At 37.2% G+C, this 19,138-nt stretch overlaps 1 protein-coding gene across 1 annotated transcript in view; it reads right to left on the bottom strand.

Moving 5' to 3' along the window:
- LOC307150541 (CLIP-associating protein 1) overlaps positions 1-19,138 on the bottom strand; it is a 73,536-nt gene that overhangs the window by 42,679 nt on the left and 11,719 nt on the right. The window contains exons 7-12 of the mRNA XM_079857881.1: positions 17,539-17,636; positions 16,641-16,705; positions 2,517-2,645; positions 2,034-2,110; positions 1,147-1,239; positions 1-66 (exon numbers count right to left, since the gene is read on the bottom strand). The exon at positions 1-66 is cut by the window's left edge and continues 80 nt beyond it. Coding sequence (XP_079714007.1) covers positions 1-66; positions 1,147-1,239; positions 2,034-2,110; positions 2,517-2,645; positions 16,641-16,705; positions 17,539-17,636 — 528 coding nt within the window. The remainder of the gene's footprint in view (positions 67-1,146; positions 1,240-2,033; positions 2,111-2,516; positions 2,646-16,640; positions 16,706-17,538; positions 17,637-19,138) is intronic.

Below are 19,138 nucleotides of genomic sequence, written 5' to 3'. Positions count from 1 at the left end.
TAACTGCTGGGAAAAGCCGTCGTAGTCGCAGGCGCCGGCCAACAGCAGAGAACGCACTTTCTTTAGCTGCAAACCAAACAATACATGAACTACGGTCACAATCCTTCTTTACAAAATACACTTGACGTTTAGCACTCTAAAAGGGTTTATTTTGCAATAATGACAAGTTGACTTTACGTTTTCCTGCTTCTTAAACTACTGAGTAAAATGATGGATCAAACTATTGATTTGAGTGTAAATGATTTGGACATTATGTAAGATGAAACAGAGTGTGGCTATATAGGAAATAGTGGACAATACAGCTTAAGCCCTATTCAGACTGGACTAGTTTAACATGGAGAGGTGGGGTAAATTAATGATTACCAGAGCTTCTCTGTGATTTTGGTCCTGTCCGAATGTGCATCTCAGTGATCATTACGGACAATGTCAGTAAAGATTACGTCGACTTTTACCTTTAGTAAAAAGGTCCGGAAAAATTCCCTCAGGTGATACTAATCCCGTGCGAATAGACCCGCTGTAAATATGTACGTAAATATTTCGTCATTTCTGTTTAAAAGTAGTTTTCCGTGGTTTTTTAAGTATGGAGACACTTTAAAAAGCATTCAGTTGTGTTCTAGACACTGGGACGAGTCTGTGGCAAAACTCAAGTGTTTTACACACACCATTCAGATCAGAAAGAAGATCGACAGCACTTGTTAGAGGCACGAAACATCTTTTAGCGTTAGATAAGTGCCTATTACCAACAAAATCCAATCTGAAGTTTATTAATGCATTGTTCGACCGGACATAACTTTTTTTATATATAAATAAGTTATATTTGTTAGCACACATGATTTTAGGAAGCAATATAATACGCACATGACAACAGGAAGGTGACGGCGGTGTGTAAATCGAGTTACCTCTCCCACTTCTGCTAGTTTTAGCAGAATTTAGCAAATTGTCCATTAATATTACAGGCGTCCTGTGGTAAAATTACATTACTCCATCTACCCTTGTAAAACGAATCCAGTCCGAATAGAGCTTTAGTGTCATTATATGCAAATATCTGACCAAAGAATGATGCCACTGACCAATCACAATCAAGTAATCCAGAGAGATGGTTAACAATCAGGTGTTTTATTCCATAATAAATGTGAGATGACTCACTGCAGCCACTCGCTGTTCCCAATCATGTTTGTCATCGGAGAGAATTTCTCGGATCTTGTTCATGGAGTCCTCGAGCTCTCGAGCGGAGTAGATCTGTGAGTCAAACAACAGCGTCATCAAACTCACTGAAATCTGGCGTCTCTCCAGAGATCTCTAATGGAAAAGCCATTGAACCGAGAGTCCTCTCACACCGGCACAGGACGTCCCAACAGACGCTCCACACGACAGATAAACGTGCCAATGATGATTCCTAGTAGTTTTGTTTAAAGAGAGCTACAAATGAGAGAGTTTTCTACTAAAAATGAACAAACTAACATCAGTATCTACAATAATATCAAGATTGCTTAAAAAGTTCAGAGACCTCTTTTGCATTTATACATTACTGTTCAAAATATTGGGGTCTGTCATTTTTTTTACTCTTGTCCTCACATAGGCAGCATTTATTTTATCAAAAATACAGTAAAAAAAAAGTTAAATATGACCATTTAATAGAAATGTGAATATATTGTCAAATGTAATTTCTTCCTGTGATCAAAGCTGAATGTTCAGCATCATTACTCCAGTCTTCAGTGTCACATGAACCTTCAGAAATCATTCTAATATGATGATTTGCTGCTCAAGAAACATTTATGATTATCATCAATGTTGAAAACAGCTTGTGGAAACCATGATACATTTTTATCAGGAATTTTTGATGAATAGAAAGTTCAAAAGAACAGCATTTATTTGAAACAGAAATCTTTTGTAACATTATAAACGTCTTTACTGTCACTTTTGAACAACTGAATGCAGAATAAAGTATTAATTTCTGACCCCAAACATTTGAATGTTAAAGTTTGATTGACAGCTCAGTGGTTGACACGATAGCATTAGCATTTCTGACTCGCCTGTACAGTCGGCACATCTTCAAAGGCACGGATGAAGTCTTCTTCATCGACAGCTCCGGCACCAGAGCTCTCTTTACCTGAGGAGACGAGAAGCAACAAGTCCAGTGTTTTTATGCGATATCCCAAAAAGTGCATAAAAATAGGTGTTCCATCCAATTAAGATGTTTTATTACTTTTATTACAAAAACACTGGAACCCTGGGATCGACCATTCAGAAGACCAAACCTATCAGTTTCATCAAAATAACATAAACCCAGTCAGCGCCGATAGCCTCGTGGGCAAGTGCGCCGACATGTAGCGCCGCTGCGCTTCAGGCGACCCGAGTTCAAGTCTCGGCACGTGGACCTTTCTCGATCCCGTTCCCCCTCTCTCTCTCTCTCTCTCTCTCTCCCACCTCACTTCCTGTCTAGCTACTGTCATATCCAATAAAAAGGCAAAAATGCCACAAAAAAAAAAACATAAACCCCTGAGAGTCCCTCTGACCTGAGCTCTTGCTGCTGGAAGCGGAGCTCGGCCTGCGCAGGGATCCCGTTCGACGCACCGATGACGCTCCTTTGGAGGAAGATGAGGAACGTCCTCCATCCGCTGAATCTTCATCCTCGATGTTCTTATCTGAGGAACGACAGAGAAGTCCCTTATTTAAAGCTAGGGTAGGCAATGTTTTTTATAAACCCTTTCTGAAACTCAAATCAATAACAATCAATAATAGAAGTGGTCTAAATATTAAAAAGTGTACATACAAGATAAGGCTGTAACACTTGCGGTGAAGCACTATATTTCTTTCTGCACTGCAAAAATACATGTGTGTATGTGTGTGTGTGTGTGTGTGTGTGTGTGTGTGTGTGTGTGTGTGTGTGCGTGTGTGTGTGTGTGTGTAGCTCTGAAGGACAGCAGCTCCTTTGCTCAGGAAAAACCCTGCGTGGACGGATGATTCCCATCCAGAGAGGGAACCAACACCAAGATCTGCCAGACCAGCGATCAATCGCCATAAATTATTTATGCACACATGCGCACACACACGTGCACACACACATTCACACACACACACACACACTCATACATGCACACACACACACCTCAACCTTATTCATCATGCATTAATGTCAACACCTCTTTCCCACAATCCTTCACTGTGGACGGTCTAACACGCTCTGAACTACTCCAGAAACCTCCAGGGAAATAAACAACACACACACACACACACACACATATACACACACGCACATTTATCCAGCTATCTATACGAGGACATACCATAAACATCTAATGTTTCATATAAAAAAACATACTAACCCAAACCCTTGACTGACCCCTAAAAGAGAAGTATGCAAACCGTTTATACACTCGAAAACTGCTACCAAAAGGTTTGTCATCTAATTTATGGGATCAATTTTGTATGCAAAGTGCAAACTACAACCCCATAAACACACATTCGTTTTTAAATTCTTATTTTTACACCAAGAAAATGCATTTTCTGTCCTTTAAACCCTCACAAACCCCGTCTGAATTTGTATATTTTCCCTCACGTTATTTAATATGTTTATCAAGCATTTTTCCTTGCAGAGACTATTGAGAGGTTCCATAACGCAGGTTGTGAAGGCAAAACCTCACACACTCACACACACGGTCTACATGCAGCATTTAATCACAGTTATCAGATTTCACACACACACAGCGCAGAGAGACAGACAGATGTGAGCTGCTATCATTCCTCCTGACCTACAGATAGGTACACTTACAGGCACAGATCCTCCGGCACACCAGCTTCCTCAACATATCGTCACGCTTTCCCACGCTGCCTCATTCTGACACAGCCTCCACCGGCAGCTCGACCCCTCCCTGCCTCCGTGTGTGTGTGTGTGTGTGTGTGTGTGCGTGAACTGGAGGATGATGGGCTGATCTATAACTGATGAAGCCCCGCCCACAGATCGCTGGATGGAGGAGAGCAGGGGGAGGGGCCAAGCACACGGGCTGCGTTCACAATGAAACTCTAGCATACTGCATACTACAATAATACTGCATACTACATACAATAATACTGCATACTACATACAATAATACTGCATACTACATACAATAATACTGCATACAATAATACTGCATACTACATACAATAATACTGCATACTACAATAACTCTGCATACTACATGCATACTGCTTACTACAATACTACTGCATACTACAAGCATACTGCTTACTACAATAATACTGCATACTACAAGCATACTGCTTACTACAATAATACTGCATGCTACATGCATACTACTTACTACAATAATACTGCATGCTACATGCATACTACTTACTACAATAATACTGCATACTACAAGCATACTACTTACTACAATAATACTGTATACTACATTCATACTGTATACTACAAGCATACAGCTTACTACAATACTACTGCATACTACAAGCATACTGCTTACTACAATAATACTGCATACTACATTCATACTGTATACTACAAGCATACAGCTTACTACAATACTACTGCATACTACAAGCATACTACTTACTACAATAATACTGCATACTACATTCATACTGTATACTACAAGCATACAGCTTACTACAATACTACTGCATACTACAAGCATACTGCTTACTACAATAATACTGCATACTACAAGCATACTGCTTACTACAATAATACTGCATACTACAAGCATACTGCTTACTACAATAATACTGCATGCTACATGCATACTACTTACTACAATAATACTGCATACTACATTCATACTGTATACTACAAGCATACAGCTTACTACAATACTACTGCATACTACAAGCATACTGCTTACTACAATAATACTGCATACTACAAGCATACTGCTTACTACAATAATACTGCATGCTACATGCATACTACTTACTACAATAATACTGCATACTACATTCATACTGTATACTACAAGCATACAGCTTACTACAATACTACTGCATACTACAAGCATACTGCTTACTACAATAATACTGCATACTACATTCATACTGTATACTACAAGCATACAGCTTACTACAATACTACTGCATACTACAAGCATACTGCTTACTACAATACTACTGCATACTACAAGCATACTGCTTACTACAATAATACTGCATACTACATGTATCTATAATGTCATTATATAGATCAGTGGCTACAACACAGGCCTATTAGACAGTAGCCTACAGAGAAATTTACTGTCGGAGCGTTGCCGGTGAGCATGTGGGGGGAGAGATACAATTTTCGATCAATCATCGAATTTTATTTTGCTTGATATGCCCATTCTTAATATTTGGTGTTTTAAATGCCTGTTTGAGATCTCTGTGAAGTTTTAATTGTAGTGCCGCTTTCAGAGCGGTCACGCCCGTAACATTGTTTCTTCCTCATAAATGCGAACACGAAAAATAAAATAAAATGAATAGGCTATTATGTTCTGTGGAGAGCCGATCCCTCTTCATCCGGTGGGTATATTAGCCTACTTTTGGTTTGCGCAGTGTAATTCATAGAATTAGCCTACTAAAACATATTTTTCGTGGATCTGAGTGTCGCGATTTCGCTTTCATTTCGCATAGGCCTACAGCCTACACAGCCCTTATAATCATAGATGACGCCACGGGTTTTTATTTAAAAGAAAGAGCGTAGCCTACGTTTGTAGCCTATGTAGGCTTATTTATTCACAATAAAATATAATTAATATAATTTATTGCATTTGTATTAGTTGTTTGAAGAGTAAAAAAAAATCGGTCGGTCTTAACGCAAGTTTACAATCGGCAAGTCGGTCGGACTAAAAGGGAAAAAAAAAAAATTAATTGGGTCGGACCTAAATTGACTAGGTCGGTCGGGTTACGGCAAACAAGAATATTTTTAAGGATGGCCTAAAATAAAATATCTGTTCCAATTTCTGTAAAGTGTATTAAATGTATAAAAAAGTAATAAAAAAAAAAAAATCAATTTATAAAAAAAAAAAAAAAAGAATTAAAATATTTCATAAAAATAAATAAATAAATAATTAAAAAAAATAATATACTTATATTAATAATAATAATTATTATTATTAATTTCTAGAGAGCTGTGTTTTGCAGAGAAGATGATTCAAATTGATGGAGGATATTTTTTATAATAATGAATAAAAGTGTAATTTAAAAATATCACAAGTATAATTAAAACATTATTATTATTATTATTAGTTTCTAGAGGGCAGGGTTTTAGAGGGAATGAGAGTTAAAGTTATGGAGGTGGGGTAGTTATAATAATAATCAGTACAAAATCATAAATATAACTATAATAATAATAATAATAATAAGTAGTATTATTATTACTATTATTTTTATTATTATTATTATTATTATTATTATTATTAGTGTAAGTTAGCAACACATCTAAAATCACTCATAGCATCTTTAACCTTTGGAAGTCTGATCCAAAGAGGGAGAGGTTAAATATTACTGGTGATATCAGTCCTGGATTATTCAGCACAAATCAATCTGAGAGCATTGCATTGTGGGATAAACTTCATCACTGAACATGAACAGCACATTTTGCACAAGAGAAGTAGGTACTAGGTATTCCATGTGAACAGAAAATTCACATAATGAACATGTATACTCCATACTGCAGAAATATTAATAGTACAGTTATAGTAATACCACACACTATACAAACACACACACACAGAAGTGTGTGTCTCATCTAAACAGCTGACTGAAGCATGACATCATCATGACTCCTGGTGATGTCATCACCGCGCGCTGACAAACACACAGTCACACACTGAGAACACTCAGCACTTTTAAGGAGTCACAACACATCTAAAACACACTGATGGACGCGTTTCTGATAGAAAGACAATTCATATTCAGTAATATTATCAGATGCTATTCGAGGAGAACAACATTTGACCTGAATAATGATACCATTGTCTTCTGTAAAGCTGCTTCATAGCGGAAATTAAAACAATGTAACAAATAACCAGAGCTATAGTTATAAGTTAAAATAAAATAGAGAAGAAATCAGATCATTCAGGAATATTGTGGTCTAATAGCAATATATACATCCACAGATGCTCATGCAGGCCAGCAGGGGGCAGAACACTGAAGATAATGAGCTAGTGTGTGTTACAAAGCAAGTTTGCACTCTAGATATGCGTCACTTCCAGCTGAAATTGCAATTACAATTGCAAAATCAATTGTAAAATAATAAAATGCCTTTTAACGAGACTCAAACTTTTAAAACAAACATTATATAACAGCCACACAAACACGATCCGGTTGAAAAATCTAAATCACAAACGATCAACACAGTCATATGAGTAAATGATCATCTCTGCATGCCGAACACGCGCTGATTAGACAGATTCTGTCCTGATCCTGTGATTTAAGGCTAGATTTCACCACAAACAGTGTTTGACGCCACACACTGATCATCCTGACTAATGATTCCTGAGCCTGTGATTCAGAAAATCGGCTGAAACCAAAGTGCAAAAACTTTGGGATATAAAACACGTGACCTCTGACATAAAAAGTGACTGTGGCTTAAGAAACTGATGCCGTATTAAAATATGTAAGGAAGTTCAACTTCATAATCCTCATTAAGCCCGAACGAGAGGAATGTGAGAAATATTCACTGACTAATGGGATGTTACATAACCAAACATTTTTCAATATTTATGGTGTAGCTCACAGAAAACTCATGGCAGACAAAATATGATTTTCGTTTTAGATTTAGTTATCAATAATAATCCTGATTTGACTAAAGATGCAAACGGAACAACAATAATGCATGATCTATAAACACTTAATTTATATAATACAGCATTTTTTATCATTACATTAATGAGAATTTGAAGATTAAATCTGCTTAATTGTCATGAAAACAGCCATAATGAAAAAAATAATAATAATGCAATGGTCCTAAATATAGTTTCCTTTAATTCAAAATATAATTTCATCATTTGCTTTTGTGGTGAATCACCCAAACACTTCCTTATCTGCATGTGAGCAGATGTTACAGTGCATTAACACATCAAACAAAGTGATCTTACTCCCTCCTTTAAGGCAAAAACACACAATATCTGATCAGCAATTCTCATTTTCCAGACAAATTATTCTCTAACCTACTTTTAAAGTGTTTCACATGAAGTGACGAGTAGTTTGACCGACCAGAGGTAAAAAAAAAAGAAAAAAAAGTGTCCTATTTCAGCAGTGTGTCCAATCCAAAGCCGCTTATTTTTGCGCAGTAAGTGTGTGCGTGTGGGCTGATCTCAAAACGCGAGTCCCACACACACTTTCACTCTTACGAAACGCACACAAGACGCTGTAAACACACGCTCTCTTTCCTGAAACAGCGCAGAAAGACCATATTAAACTGCACAAACCTCCGTTAGATTTCATGGTGTCGGACATCTAATGCTGAGGTTGATGCCCGTCTCTCTCTGATTCACAAGCACAGGCGTCTATTCACCGCAGGCATGTTAATTGGCAGCTGAGAAATGCAGGACAAAAGCAACATTCAGCTGAAAACACAAACATCGGAGGAAACTGAGGCTCATTTTCTCTTCATTACAGTCACTGTTTATGAAGCACAACGAGACAAACTCTAATCGATTTTACTAACTATTGTTTTAAAACGGATTTTATTTGTGCGTTTGAAAAGTCAAGCATCATTATTACTAGTGCTAATTTTAATGCTAATAACTTCGACTTGCATCTGGTATGAAGATCTGTCTCAGTTCATTAAATAGAATTGTTTGTGCCAGTTTCTTTGGCTATGCTCATGGTGAAAACTATACATGAATTATTACAATTTAATTGAAGATATTCATGACCCATTTTTCCAAATTCAATCTAAAACTACATTTCTATTAACTTGATAAAAAAAAAAAAAAACTTTTCAAGAGTATTAGTAATTTCCTCAGATGAGTAGAAATATTGCAATCCACTTGAGTTATTAAATTTGATAATAGATACTTAAAATATATTCAAGATTTAAAATTATAAAACTAAATTTGGATTAATTTGATTAAAAAAACATTTTCACATTTTCTGAGAGTAGAACTATAGCAATCCTATAAAATATCTAACCACAAGTGTGAAATGTTCAATTTGCATGATGTTAAGACTGTGTCTAGTCATCCTTTTGATCTAAATTTAGATCAATCCAAAAGTTTATGCAACTGACTTTAATAAAAGTTATGACCTTCAAGAAAAAAAATGAGATGATTAACTTGTAATGCTAGTGTAAGCGGGTTATGCAACAGACGGTCAGAAATGCATGTGACCTGACAAGCCATCACAGTATATTAGGGGATTTGTGCAAACTTTGCTGTGCATTTTTATTTTGTGCATTATATAAGTCACTACACTGATGCACTACACTTACGTTCCTCACAAAATCCGAGACTGTCCCCTCAAAGACAGAAACCTGATCACTAGTGGTCATATTTGAGATGTAAATCCCAGGTGTAAACGGGGCCAAAGGTGATAACGGGAACATTTTCCTCTGAAAAGCCTGAATGTGAGAGCAGCGAACGCTATCAGAAACTCCCTAAACATGAAGAACAAACACACATCCCAGGACCCTGAAGTCGTGTGAAAGTAAGAGTATCAAATATTGAGTTGATGATCATGAATACTTCAGAGCACCTCAGATACCTGAGACGTGAAACTCACATGAAGTGAGCCAGCAAACGAGCCGTTAAAACAGCATTAATATGCTAACGATGTTGATCCCAAGTTGCAGAGCTGAAGAAACATCCAGCTTAAGAGACACAAGATGAGCTCAAGACGTTCAGAAGATGCTAAAACTCGCACCTGAATAGAAACGAGGGCGACTATGAGACGAAACCCTGAAACACTGGATCCTTACATGCATTAGATCACAGAAACAAACCCTTGCAAACATCTTTAATGCACACTGGTAAACACACCCGGCGCTGCTGAACTAAATGCAGTAATGTTCATGAGATCTTACCGTCCCCTGCTGTCATGACGGAGGCTTGATTTGAAGAAGTGAAGCTCTGCTGTGTCTTGTGACTGAACACACACACACACACACACACACACACACACTGCATCTGCAGCGACTCCCTCTCTACTGACCTCACTCACATTTAAAGGAATAGTTCACACAAAAATTAACAAAGTCTGTCAAATCTGTTATCTGAGCATGAGTGACAATGACATCTCAGAACTTTGAAAGAGTGAAAGAGCATCAGTGATTTAAAAAGTCTGTTTACAACAAGGACTGATAACTATTATGTTTAAGATTTAGCCTAGTATTAAATATCTTTCTAAATATAAAAGAATAGCAGAGTTCACGCCACAACTATAACGATAACGGCACAGAGGAACGACATCGTTGGAATCACTTTCAGACATTTTTTTATAGATTCATTGACAATCTATCAGAATCCATCGAGCATTTAAAGGCAGATGGCAAAACTGCAGAATATAATATATAATATAATATAATTCAATAAACAGAACAATATTGTGCGCTGGTGTGGATGCTAATATAGGTATTGCCTTAAATCTCTTCTTCACAGAAAAGCATCATATGATTTCAGAACACTCTGAATATAGTGCATGAGTCAAATGGAGCAACTTTATGATGCTTTTGTGATCAACTTTTTATTGTCTTTAGAAATAACATCCATTCAAACAAACAGACAGGGAAGGGGGAGCAACAGACATATTATCCATAATTAAACAATATTGGATGACACGCAATTTTCTTTTATTAAATCCAGACAAGACAGAGGTACTAATCATCGGTTCAAAAAACCGCCCACAAAACCTCTCACACTACAACTTTAACATAGTAGGATGTCCTGTTACTTTATCCTCTACAGTAAAAGACCTGGGTGTTATACTAGACTGCAACCTGTCTTTTGAAAATCATATTTCATATGTTACAAGAACAGCCTTTTTCCACCTTAGAAACATTGCTAAGCTACGTAACATGCTATCAGTTTCTGATGCAGAAAAGTTAGTTCATGCATTCATGACCTCGAGACTAGATTACTGTAATGCTTTATTAGCTGGTTGTCCTGCATCCTCAATAAACAAGCTACAGTTAGTCCAAAATGCCGCCGCTAGAGTTCTTACTAGATCAAGAAAATATGATCATATAACACCAATTTTATCATCACTACATTGGTTACCTATAAAGTTCCGTATTAATTACAAGGTATTGCTACTGACTTATAAAGCCCTTAACGGCTTAGCTCCAGTCTATTTAACGGATCTTCTATCGCCCTATAATCCATCGCGCTCTTTAAGATCAATAAATTCGAGGCTTTTAGTCATACCTAGGATATCCAGATCCACCAAAGGAGGGAGAGCATTTTCACATTTAGCTCCAAAACTCTGGAATAGTCTTCCTGATACTGTTCGTTGCTCAGACTCGCTCTCCCAGTTTAAAACTAGATTAAAGACGCATCTCTTCAGCCAGGCATTCATATAATACTTTTAATCTTACAGTTAAATCCGGCCTCTAGTTCATAAACGCCAGAGGAGAACTGGCCCCCGACTGAGCCTGGGTTCTCCCAAGGTTTTGTTTTTCTCCATTAGGTCACCTGATGGAGTTTTTCGGTTCCTTGCCACTGTTGCCTTTGGCTTGCTCAGTTGGGGATATTTGGGGATATTTAATTTAATTAATCAATCAACGATACTATTGATCAGCATTACCAAACGTGGACGTTTTCCACTAGAAACAAACATTGATGTATTATTTTAATTTAATACTGTGAAGCTGCTTTGATACAATCTGTATTGTGAAAAGCGCTATATAAATAAACTTGACTTGACTTGACTTGAATATGAAAGAGTGAGAAAAAACCTTATATAGTCATTCCTTTATATAGTCCAATATGTTGGAAGAAAAACATTGCCATGCATCAATGGTACTAGGTTTAGCCTTGTTAATTCGTGCTGTTGTACATTCACAAGTCACTATTTTATGTAAGCTATGAATCCAATATGTAACTTTATGATGCTTTTATTGTGTTTTTGTCCATTTTGGAGTCAGAATAAATCAACATCCATTTCCACTGTATGGAAAACAGCAGCTCAGACTTTCTGGTAAATAAAAATCAAAATACATATACTTGAGAAGCAAAACAATAGATATTGAGTCTTGTTTTCTGAAAAATGCATCAAAATGAAGTGAGTTTATGCTTTATGCTGTAGATTGATTTTAATGTGAAGGACTCATAGAGAAAATCAAAAGCATGTGACGTATACGCCTGAGAGTCTCTTATCCATTCAACGACACATGAAACGAACGAATGCTTATACAATGTTCAGGATAATATTCTGAAAGAGCTGTTCTGTACTGTAATGTTAATGTGTGTCATGGATTCATTCAAGCCAGATCTATATAGTCTATAGTCTCAAATAGACCGTTCCCTCAAAGACAGAAACCTGATCACAAGTGGTCACATTTGAGATGTAAATCCCAGGTGTAAACGGGGCCAAAGGTGATAACGGGAACATTTTCCTCTTGAACAGCCTGAATCAAAATATAATCAAACTATCATAACAGTGTAATTTTAATGAGCTCATCCGTCGACGTGATGCCGGTGAATCTCAGATCTGCTGTAAACACACACATCACTATGATCAGATGCTTTCTGAACTGATGCTTTCTCATTTCTGTGTGTTTATTCTGTTATTGAGTGGAAAGATCAGCACATATTTACATATTCATCAAAAGTCGCTCTCAGCAGTGGACGGCGTCGAGATGTTTGTTAACAGCATACTCACCTAAAGGATTATTAGGAACACCTGTTCAATTTCTCATTAATGCAATTATCTAATCAACCAATCACATGGCAGTTGCTTCAATGCATTTAGGGGTGTGGTCCTGGTCAAGACAATCTCATGAACTCCAAACTGAATGTCAGAATGGGAAAGAAAGGTGATTTAAGCAATTTTGAGCGTGGCATGGTTGTTGGTGCCAGGCGGGCCGGTCTGAGTATTTCACAATCTGCTCAGTTACTGGGATTTTCACGCACAACCATTTCTAGGGTTTACAAAGAATGGTGTGAAAAGGGAAAAACATCCAGTATGCGGCAGTCCTGTGGGCGAAAATGCCTTGTTGATGCTAGAGGTCAGAGGAGAATGGGCCGACTGATTCAAGCTGATAGAAGAGCAACTTTGACTGAAATAACCACTTGTTACAACCGAGGTATGCAGCAAAGCATTTGTGAAGCCACAACACGCACAACCTTGAGGCGGATGGGCTACAACAGCAGAAGACCCCACCGGGTACCACTCATCTCCACTACAAATAGGATAAAGAGGCTACAATTTGCACGAGCTCACCAAAATTGGACAGTTGAAGACTGGAAAAATGTTGCCTGGTCTGATGAGTCTCGATTTCTGTTGAGACATTCAGATGGTAGAGTCAGAATTTGGCGTAAACAGAATGAGAACATGGATCCATCATGCCTTGTTAGCACTGTGCAGGCTGGTGGTGTTGGTGTAATGGTGTGGGGGATGTTTTCTTGGCACACTTTAGGCCCCTTAGTGCCAATTGGGCATCGTTTAAATGCCACGGCCTACCTGAGCATTGTTTCTGACCATGTCCATCCCTTTATGACCACCATGTACCCATCCTCTGATGGCTACTTCCAGCAGGATAATGCACCATGTCACAAAGCTCAAATCATTTCAAATTGGTTTCTTGAACATGACAATGAGTTCACTGTACTAAAATGGCCCCCACAGTCACCAGATCTCAACCCAATAGAGCATCTTTGGGATGTGGTGGAACGGGAGCTTCGTGCCCTGGATGTGCATCCCACAAATCTCCATCAACTGCAAGATGCTATCCTATCAATATGGGTCAACGTTTCTAAAGAATGCTTTCAGCACCTTGTTGAATCAATGCCACGTAGAATTAAGGCAGTTCTGAAGGCGAAAGGGGGTCAAACACAGTATTAGTATGGTGTTCCTAATACTCCTTTAGGTGAGTGTATATCCCTGCAAAGCTATTTATAAATTATTTTTACCCCTAAGAGAAGTCCGAAAAAGTAAGTGCTGCTGCAGTTCACTTAACGGCCACCGGTGTCACTAATAACACGGGTTTCTGAATTCTACAAACAGCCCCTTTAAACCATAAACTCACTTCATTTTGATACATTTTTCAGATATCTCATATCATTTTGCTTCAAGTAAATATATCTTGATTTAAGATTGTACTGGAAAACAAGACAAAAATACTGATGTGTATAAACGAAATACTGTTCAGGGCGCGGCTCGTGTCTGTGATGGTTTGTATTCGGCTGAAGTCTCTCTTTGAAGTGTGTTTTGTTTTCAGGGGCCGCTGTATGTCTGTAATGCCGTTAACCTTTAAAAAAGGCCTGGAAATAAATGCTACTGGCATGTTTGGCCTTTTATTGTAATTCAGAGAGCACTGAATGTTCAAAACCATAACGAACACATTTATACAGCATTGCAACACATTGATGGGTGACACTGATTGTGATTATGAGCCGTACAGCTGCATAATACATCAAAATTACACAACCCAGAGATTCAGGACAAAGCGCTCCCTTTATAATCACTGAAGCGGTCAATCACTTACGTTCAGCGCCTGCTTACTCAGATCTATCTGAATCTCTTATTTACATTATGTTTACACTTTGTTGGCAATATTTGCAAGCATACTAAAGCACGCACCAACAAAAACGTACTAACAAAAACTAACTTAAACGCCTCTGATTGGCTATTGCGTTCATGCGCTCAACAGATACGTCTGTGATTGGCTGCAATGATCACCACATCAAAAGCATGTTGTAAGAAGAAACCGTTGATGCTCTTCACAGAGCGCTTTCACACATACACACTGGAGCGTTTGCCTATCAGCGGGTAACAAATATACCCGGTACTGCAGAAATGCTGGAATCGTCACATATTTAAAATTTCAGTATCAATTTCAGTACTGGTAGTAGATTTGACAACCATATTTAGGACTATTCAGATGCTTGATTTTCACCTAACGGATGATAAAACAGTAGGGCTGGGTAAAAAAATATCGATTTCTCGATTTGAATCAATTCTCATTTTTACGAACCGATATCGATTCTTAAATCCCAAGAATCGATTAGTCATCCTGTTTTCAGCTGATGAATGAATGGAACATTTTAGCACGCATCCCATCCAATAAATCACAATAATCTTTGTGCTTTGTTACTATTGATATGAAATAAAGTCTCAGATTTGAAATTACGTCAATTTTCTTACGCAATTCAACAACATAAATACCGTTTTGGCGCTGTGGCATGAGATCGCTCTGGCGCAGCTCAAGAGAAGCACATGATCCTCTCTTCCACATTAAGAACACCAGTTACAGCGTGAAATAAACATGAATGAGCATCTGAAAATATGTTAAAAGATTATCGAAATCCGTATCATGTCACATGGAATCACTCAATCAGTGTTTCAACCGTGGAAAGACGTTAGTAAAACAGCTTGTAAACAATGTCACGTAACGTCACATTTACCTCAGAAAAACCATATCCAGTGACCATAAACTCGTTAGTCAGCGAGAAAAATTAACTCTAGAGAGGAGCATTCTGCTAAATATATGCACTATATTACATATTCATTATAATTTTTAATGTTCTTCAATATTTAATGCATGTTTGAATAAATCTGGCAAGTTTTTTATGACAGCCACCATTTAAATGTTTATTTCATATAACTTTATTATTATAAAAATAAGTGTAATTTAAGTGTTTGTATACAAATCAGTTCATTTTTTACCTTCAATATTATAGTAGGCTAATGAAGCCTATAGGCTACAACTGACTCCCATAGTTTACAGCATTAGTTAATAATTGTTTTCCTTAAGAAAATTTGCCATGTATTGCACCTGATATCCAAAATAAACAATATTGAATCGAATCGGAATCGAAATTGAATCGAATTGCAAGCTTGTGAATCGAAATCGAATTGAATTGTGAAATTTGTGTCAATACCCAGCCCTATAAAACAGGTTTAAAAAAAAACACAGACTCATGGAAGTGTAAAATACTGCTGTGTCACGACACTCTCATGCACAAACACGAGCAGTTTCTTCAATGTTAGTCTATCTCAGCCTAATGCACTAAACCAGGGTGCAATTATAGGATGATTGACACGAAACATCGTGGGTGCTTGACACTTTTGAAACAGTCATCACTTCTGCCATTTATATGCTTTAGATTGAATCTGTCTTTAAATGCATATGGATGTATTTTTTCATATGCATAATGTACTGTAGAAAGGGAAAACGTATTCTTGTTTTGTAAACTGTGCAATGCTGATGGGCGAAGTCTTTCCACATTCCACCGTCTCGAACGAAACCAAAACTACGGTCACAAAACACACACACAAAATCACACACACAATGAAACTGGGGCAGCGAGGAAACAATAGCTGAACAACGGGAACAATCTCTCCAGCGAGCAATTCACACACACACACACAGACATAGAAGAAACCTCAGTTAATGTCCCAGTAAGTTCATATAGCACCTGAACACGCTTTCATCCCTTTCATTTAAAGCCGACAGCATCTGTTCGTGCTCGCACATACATCACACCGAACACCAGATCACTCACCCGTGGACAGGATCATGTTCCCAGACCTCTGGACTTCATCAAACCTGCTGAAAATCACATTCAACCTGAACAAAACAAACAGGAGACGCTTAATACAACGTTGAACACATTATAAAAATAATAACTCAAACACAAATATACACTAACACTGTCACTATTTTATTTGTAACAGAAAACAAAGAGAAAAATGAAATGTGTTATTCAAAAATAAATCATAAAGGGATAATTATAATACATTTTTAATAAATTAAATAAATCAATTGAAGAAAATGTGTTTTGTAAAATGTTATGCAATGATTTTAATAAAAGTGATATCTATATATCTAATAATAATCAAGCTTTTAATGTTGTTTATGTGTCTATATGGTGTTTTTAATATGCTTTAAGACAAACCATGTGCAAATTCATAAGTCGACACCATTGCTGAGTATTTCCTCCTTAAATCTGCAGTGAACCAAAGACAGTCTCAAACACGCCCCTGTTTCCTACTGTCACAAACATGTGACCAATCCCGTCAAAAGGGGGCGGAGCTTTTCTCCACTGACTTTCTATGACGATCGAATGCTGATGTTTAGACGACAACTGTGTTCAAACATATATGGCTGAATTTACATAAACATTAACACTTGCCATTGTGTCGCGTTTACTACAGTCGAGCGAGTGGATCAGGTAATCCGAGCTGCTATAAGTGAGTGGAGGCGGAGCTAATTTGCATATTCATGAGTCCGCGTATACTAAACGAAGCAAGGGTGTCGAGTTACATTCAAGCTATTTTAAGGCATGAAGAAATTATTTTCACAGGAAAAAAAAACGCTTAAATATGTCATTTTGATTATCAAAGATGAGTTTTAAGGGATACAGTTATTGACTACAGGAGGACTGTAATGTGGTTTATTACCGTGACTGTGGCAGTCCCTTTTTGCCCAGATCCATCCTCACTCTCTCTCCCACGTGTCTGTAAATCTCCACCAGGCAGTTCATCGCGCCGTCACGAACCTGAGGAGGAACATATTTATTTATTCATTTAGAAGAAATTCATTTACAAAATACATTGCAAAACACAGAATAAAAACAAATGCCACATACTGATCTACCTATAACTATGTTCAAAAGAACTGCTTAATGCACAGTATACAGCCCACAATTTTTTTATGTATTATGTGAAATAAGAGTCCTTTGTGGTAAATAATCACTGAATCCTCTCAACTAAAACATCCTGAATCATACAAGCACAATATGTGACCCTGGACCACAAAACCAGTCACATGGGTCAATTTTTTGCAATTGAGATTTATACATCATATAAAAGCTGAATAAATAAGCTTCCCATTGATGTGTGGTTTGTTAGGATAGGACAATATTTGGTCGAGATACAACTATTGAACATCTGGAATATGAGGATGCAAAAAAATCGAAACATTGAGAAAATCTCCTTTAAAGTTGTTCATTTATGTTCACGATTGTGCTGCATTCACTCACAGAAATACATGTATTATATATTTACGGTAGGAAATTTCCTAAATATCTTCATGGAACATGATCTTTACTTAATATCCTCATGATTTTTGGCATAAAAGAAAAATGGATAATTTTGACCCATACACTGTATTGTTGGCTATTGCCACAGATAAACCCGTGCGACTCGAGACTGGTGATCCAGGGTCACATATATCACATAAACTGCAGTTTTTGTAGTTCATCACTGTCACCATCACTGTGAACTGCAGCAGGACTGAAGGAAGCCATTGGCTGCAGAGTTAACGGTAACCTTCCTTGTCTGGGGGTGGATTGGGATGTTCAATGAACGTGTAGTCAGAACAGCCCTGCTAACACCTAACCAACACATCTCGCATCACCTGGACTACCCAGTTCAGGCTACGGTGCAATTTTTGGAAACCCCTTTAAATATTCTAGTAACAAAGAAAGAAAATATTAAAATCAAAATGACAGTATCTGAGTTTGTTTGAATTTCAGCATCTGAGCTTGTACACTGACAACAATTTATTCTGTACTGAATACATACATGCCATTACATGATCAGCAAATGCATAAAAATGTAAAAAATAAATAATTGTCATAAAAACAATATAATAATGTAGTTATTTAGTAACACCCCACAACACATGAAAACCCCATACATGGGATTTTTCAATCGTCTTTATCATTTCTTATCTACCTATAACTATGTTCAAAAGTACTGTTTAATGCACAGTATAGCCCATGATTTTCTTTTTTACATATTATGTGAAACTGTACACAATATGCAATACTAAACAATTGTTCATGACTTCACTATGCTGCATCAGATAATTAAAAAAACAGATTAGGCCTTTCACAATCATGCATTTTATGCATACAATTAATTGTCATACAAATAATTGCAATTAACAAATTAATTCTGTGTTCATGTCACTTGCAGTGCAAGCCTAACACATTATTTTTTTTACTTGGAATCTTATATAATATAGCAATAAAAAATAGACCCATATGATTTACTT

The sequence above is a fragment of the Squalius cephalus genome, assembly GCF_949319135.1.
Source record: "Squalius cephalus genome assembly, chromosome: 22".
Lineage (NCBI taxonomy): Eukaryota > Metazoa > Chordata > Actinopteri > Cypriniformes > Leuciscidae > Squalius > Squalius cephalus.
Note: the sequence above shows the minus strand (reverse complement) of the source record. Positions and strands in the feature narration are given on the sequence as shown.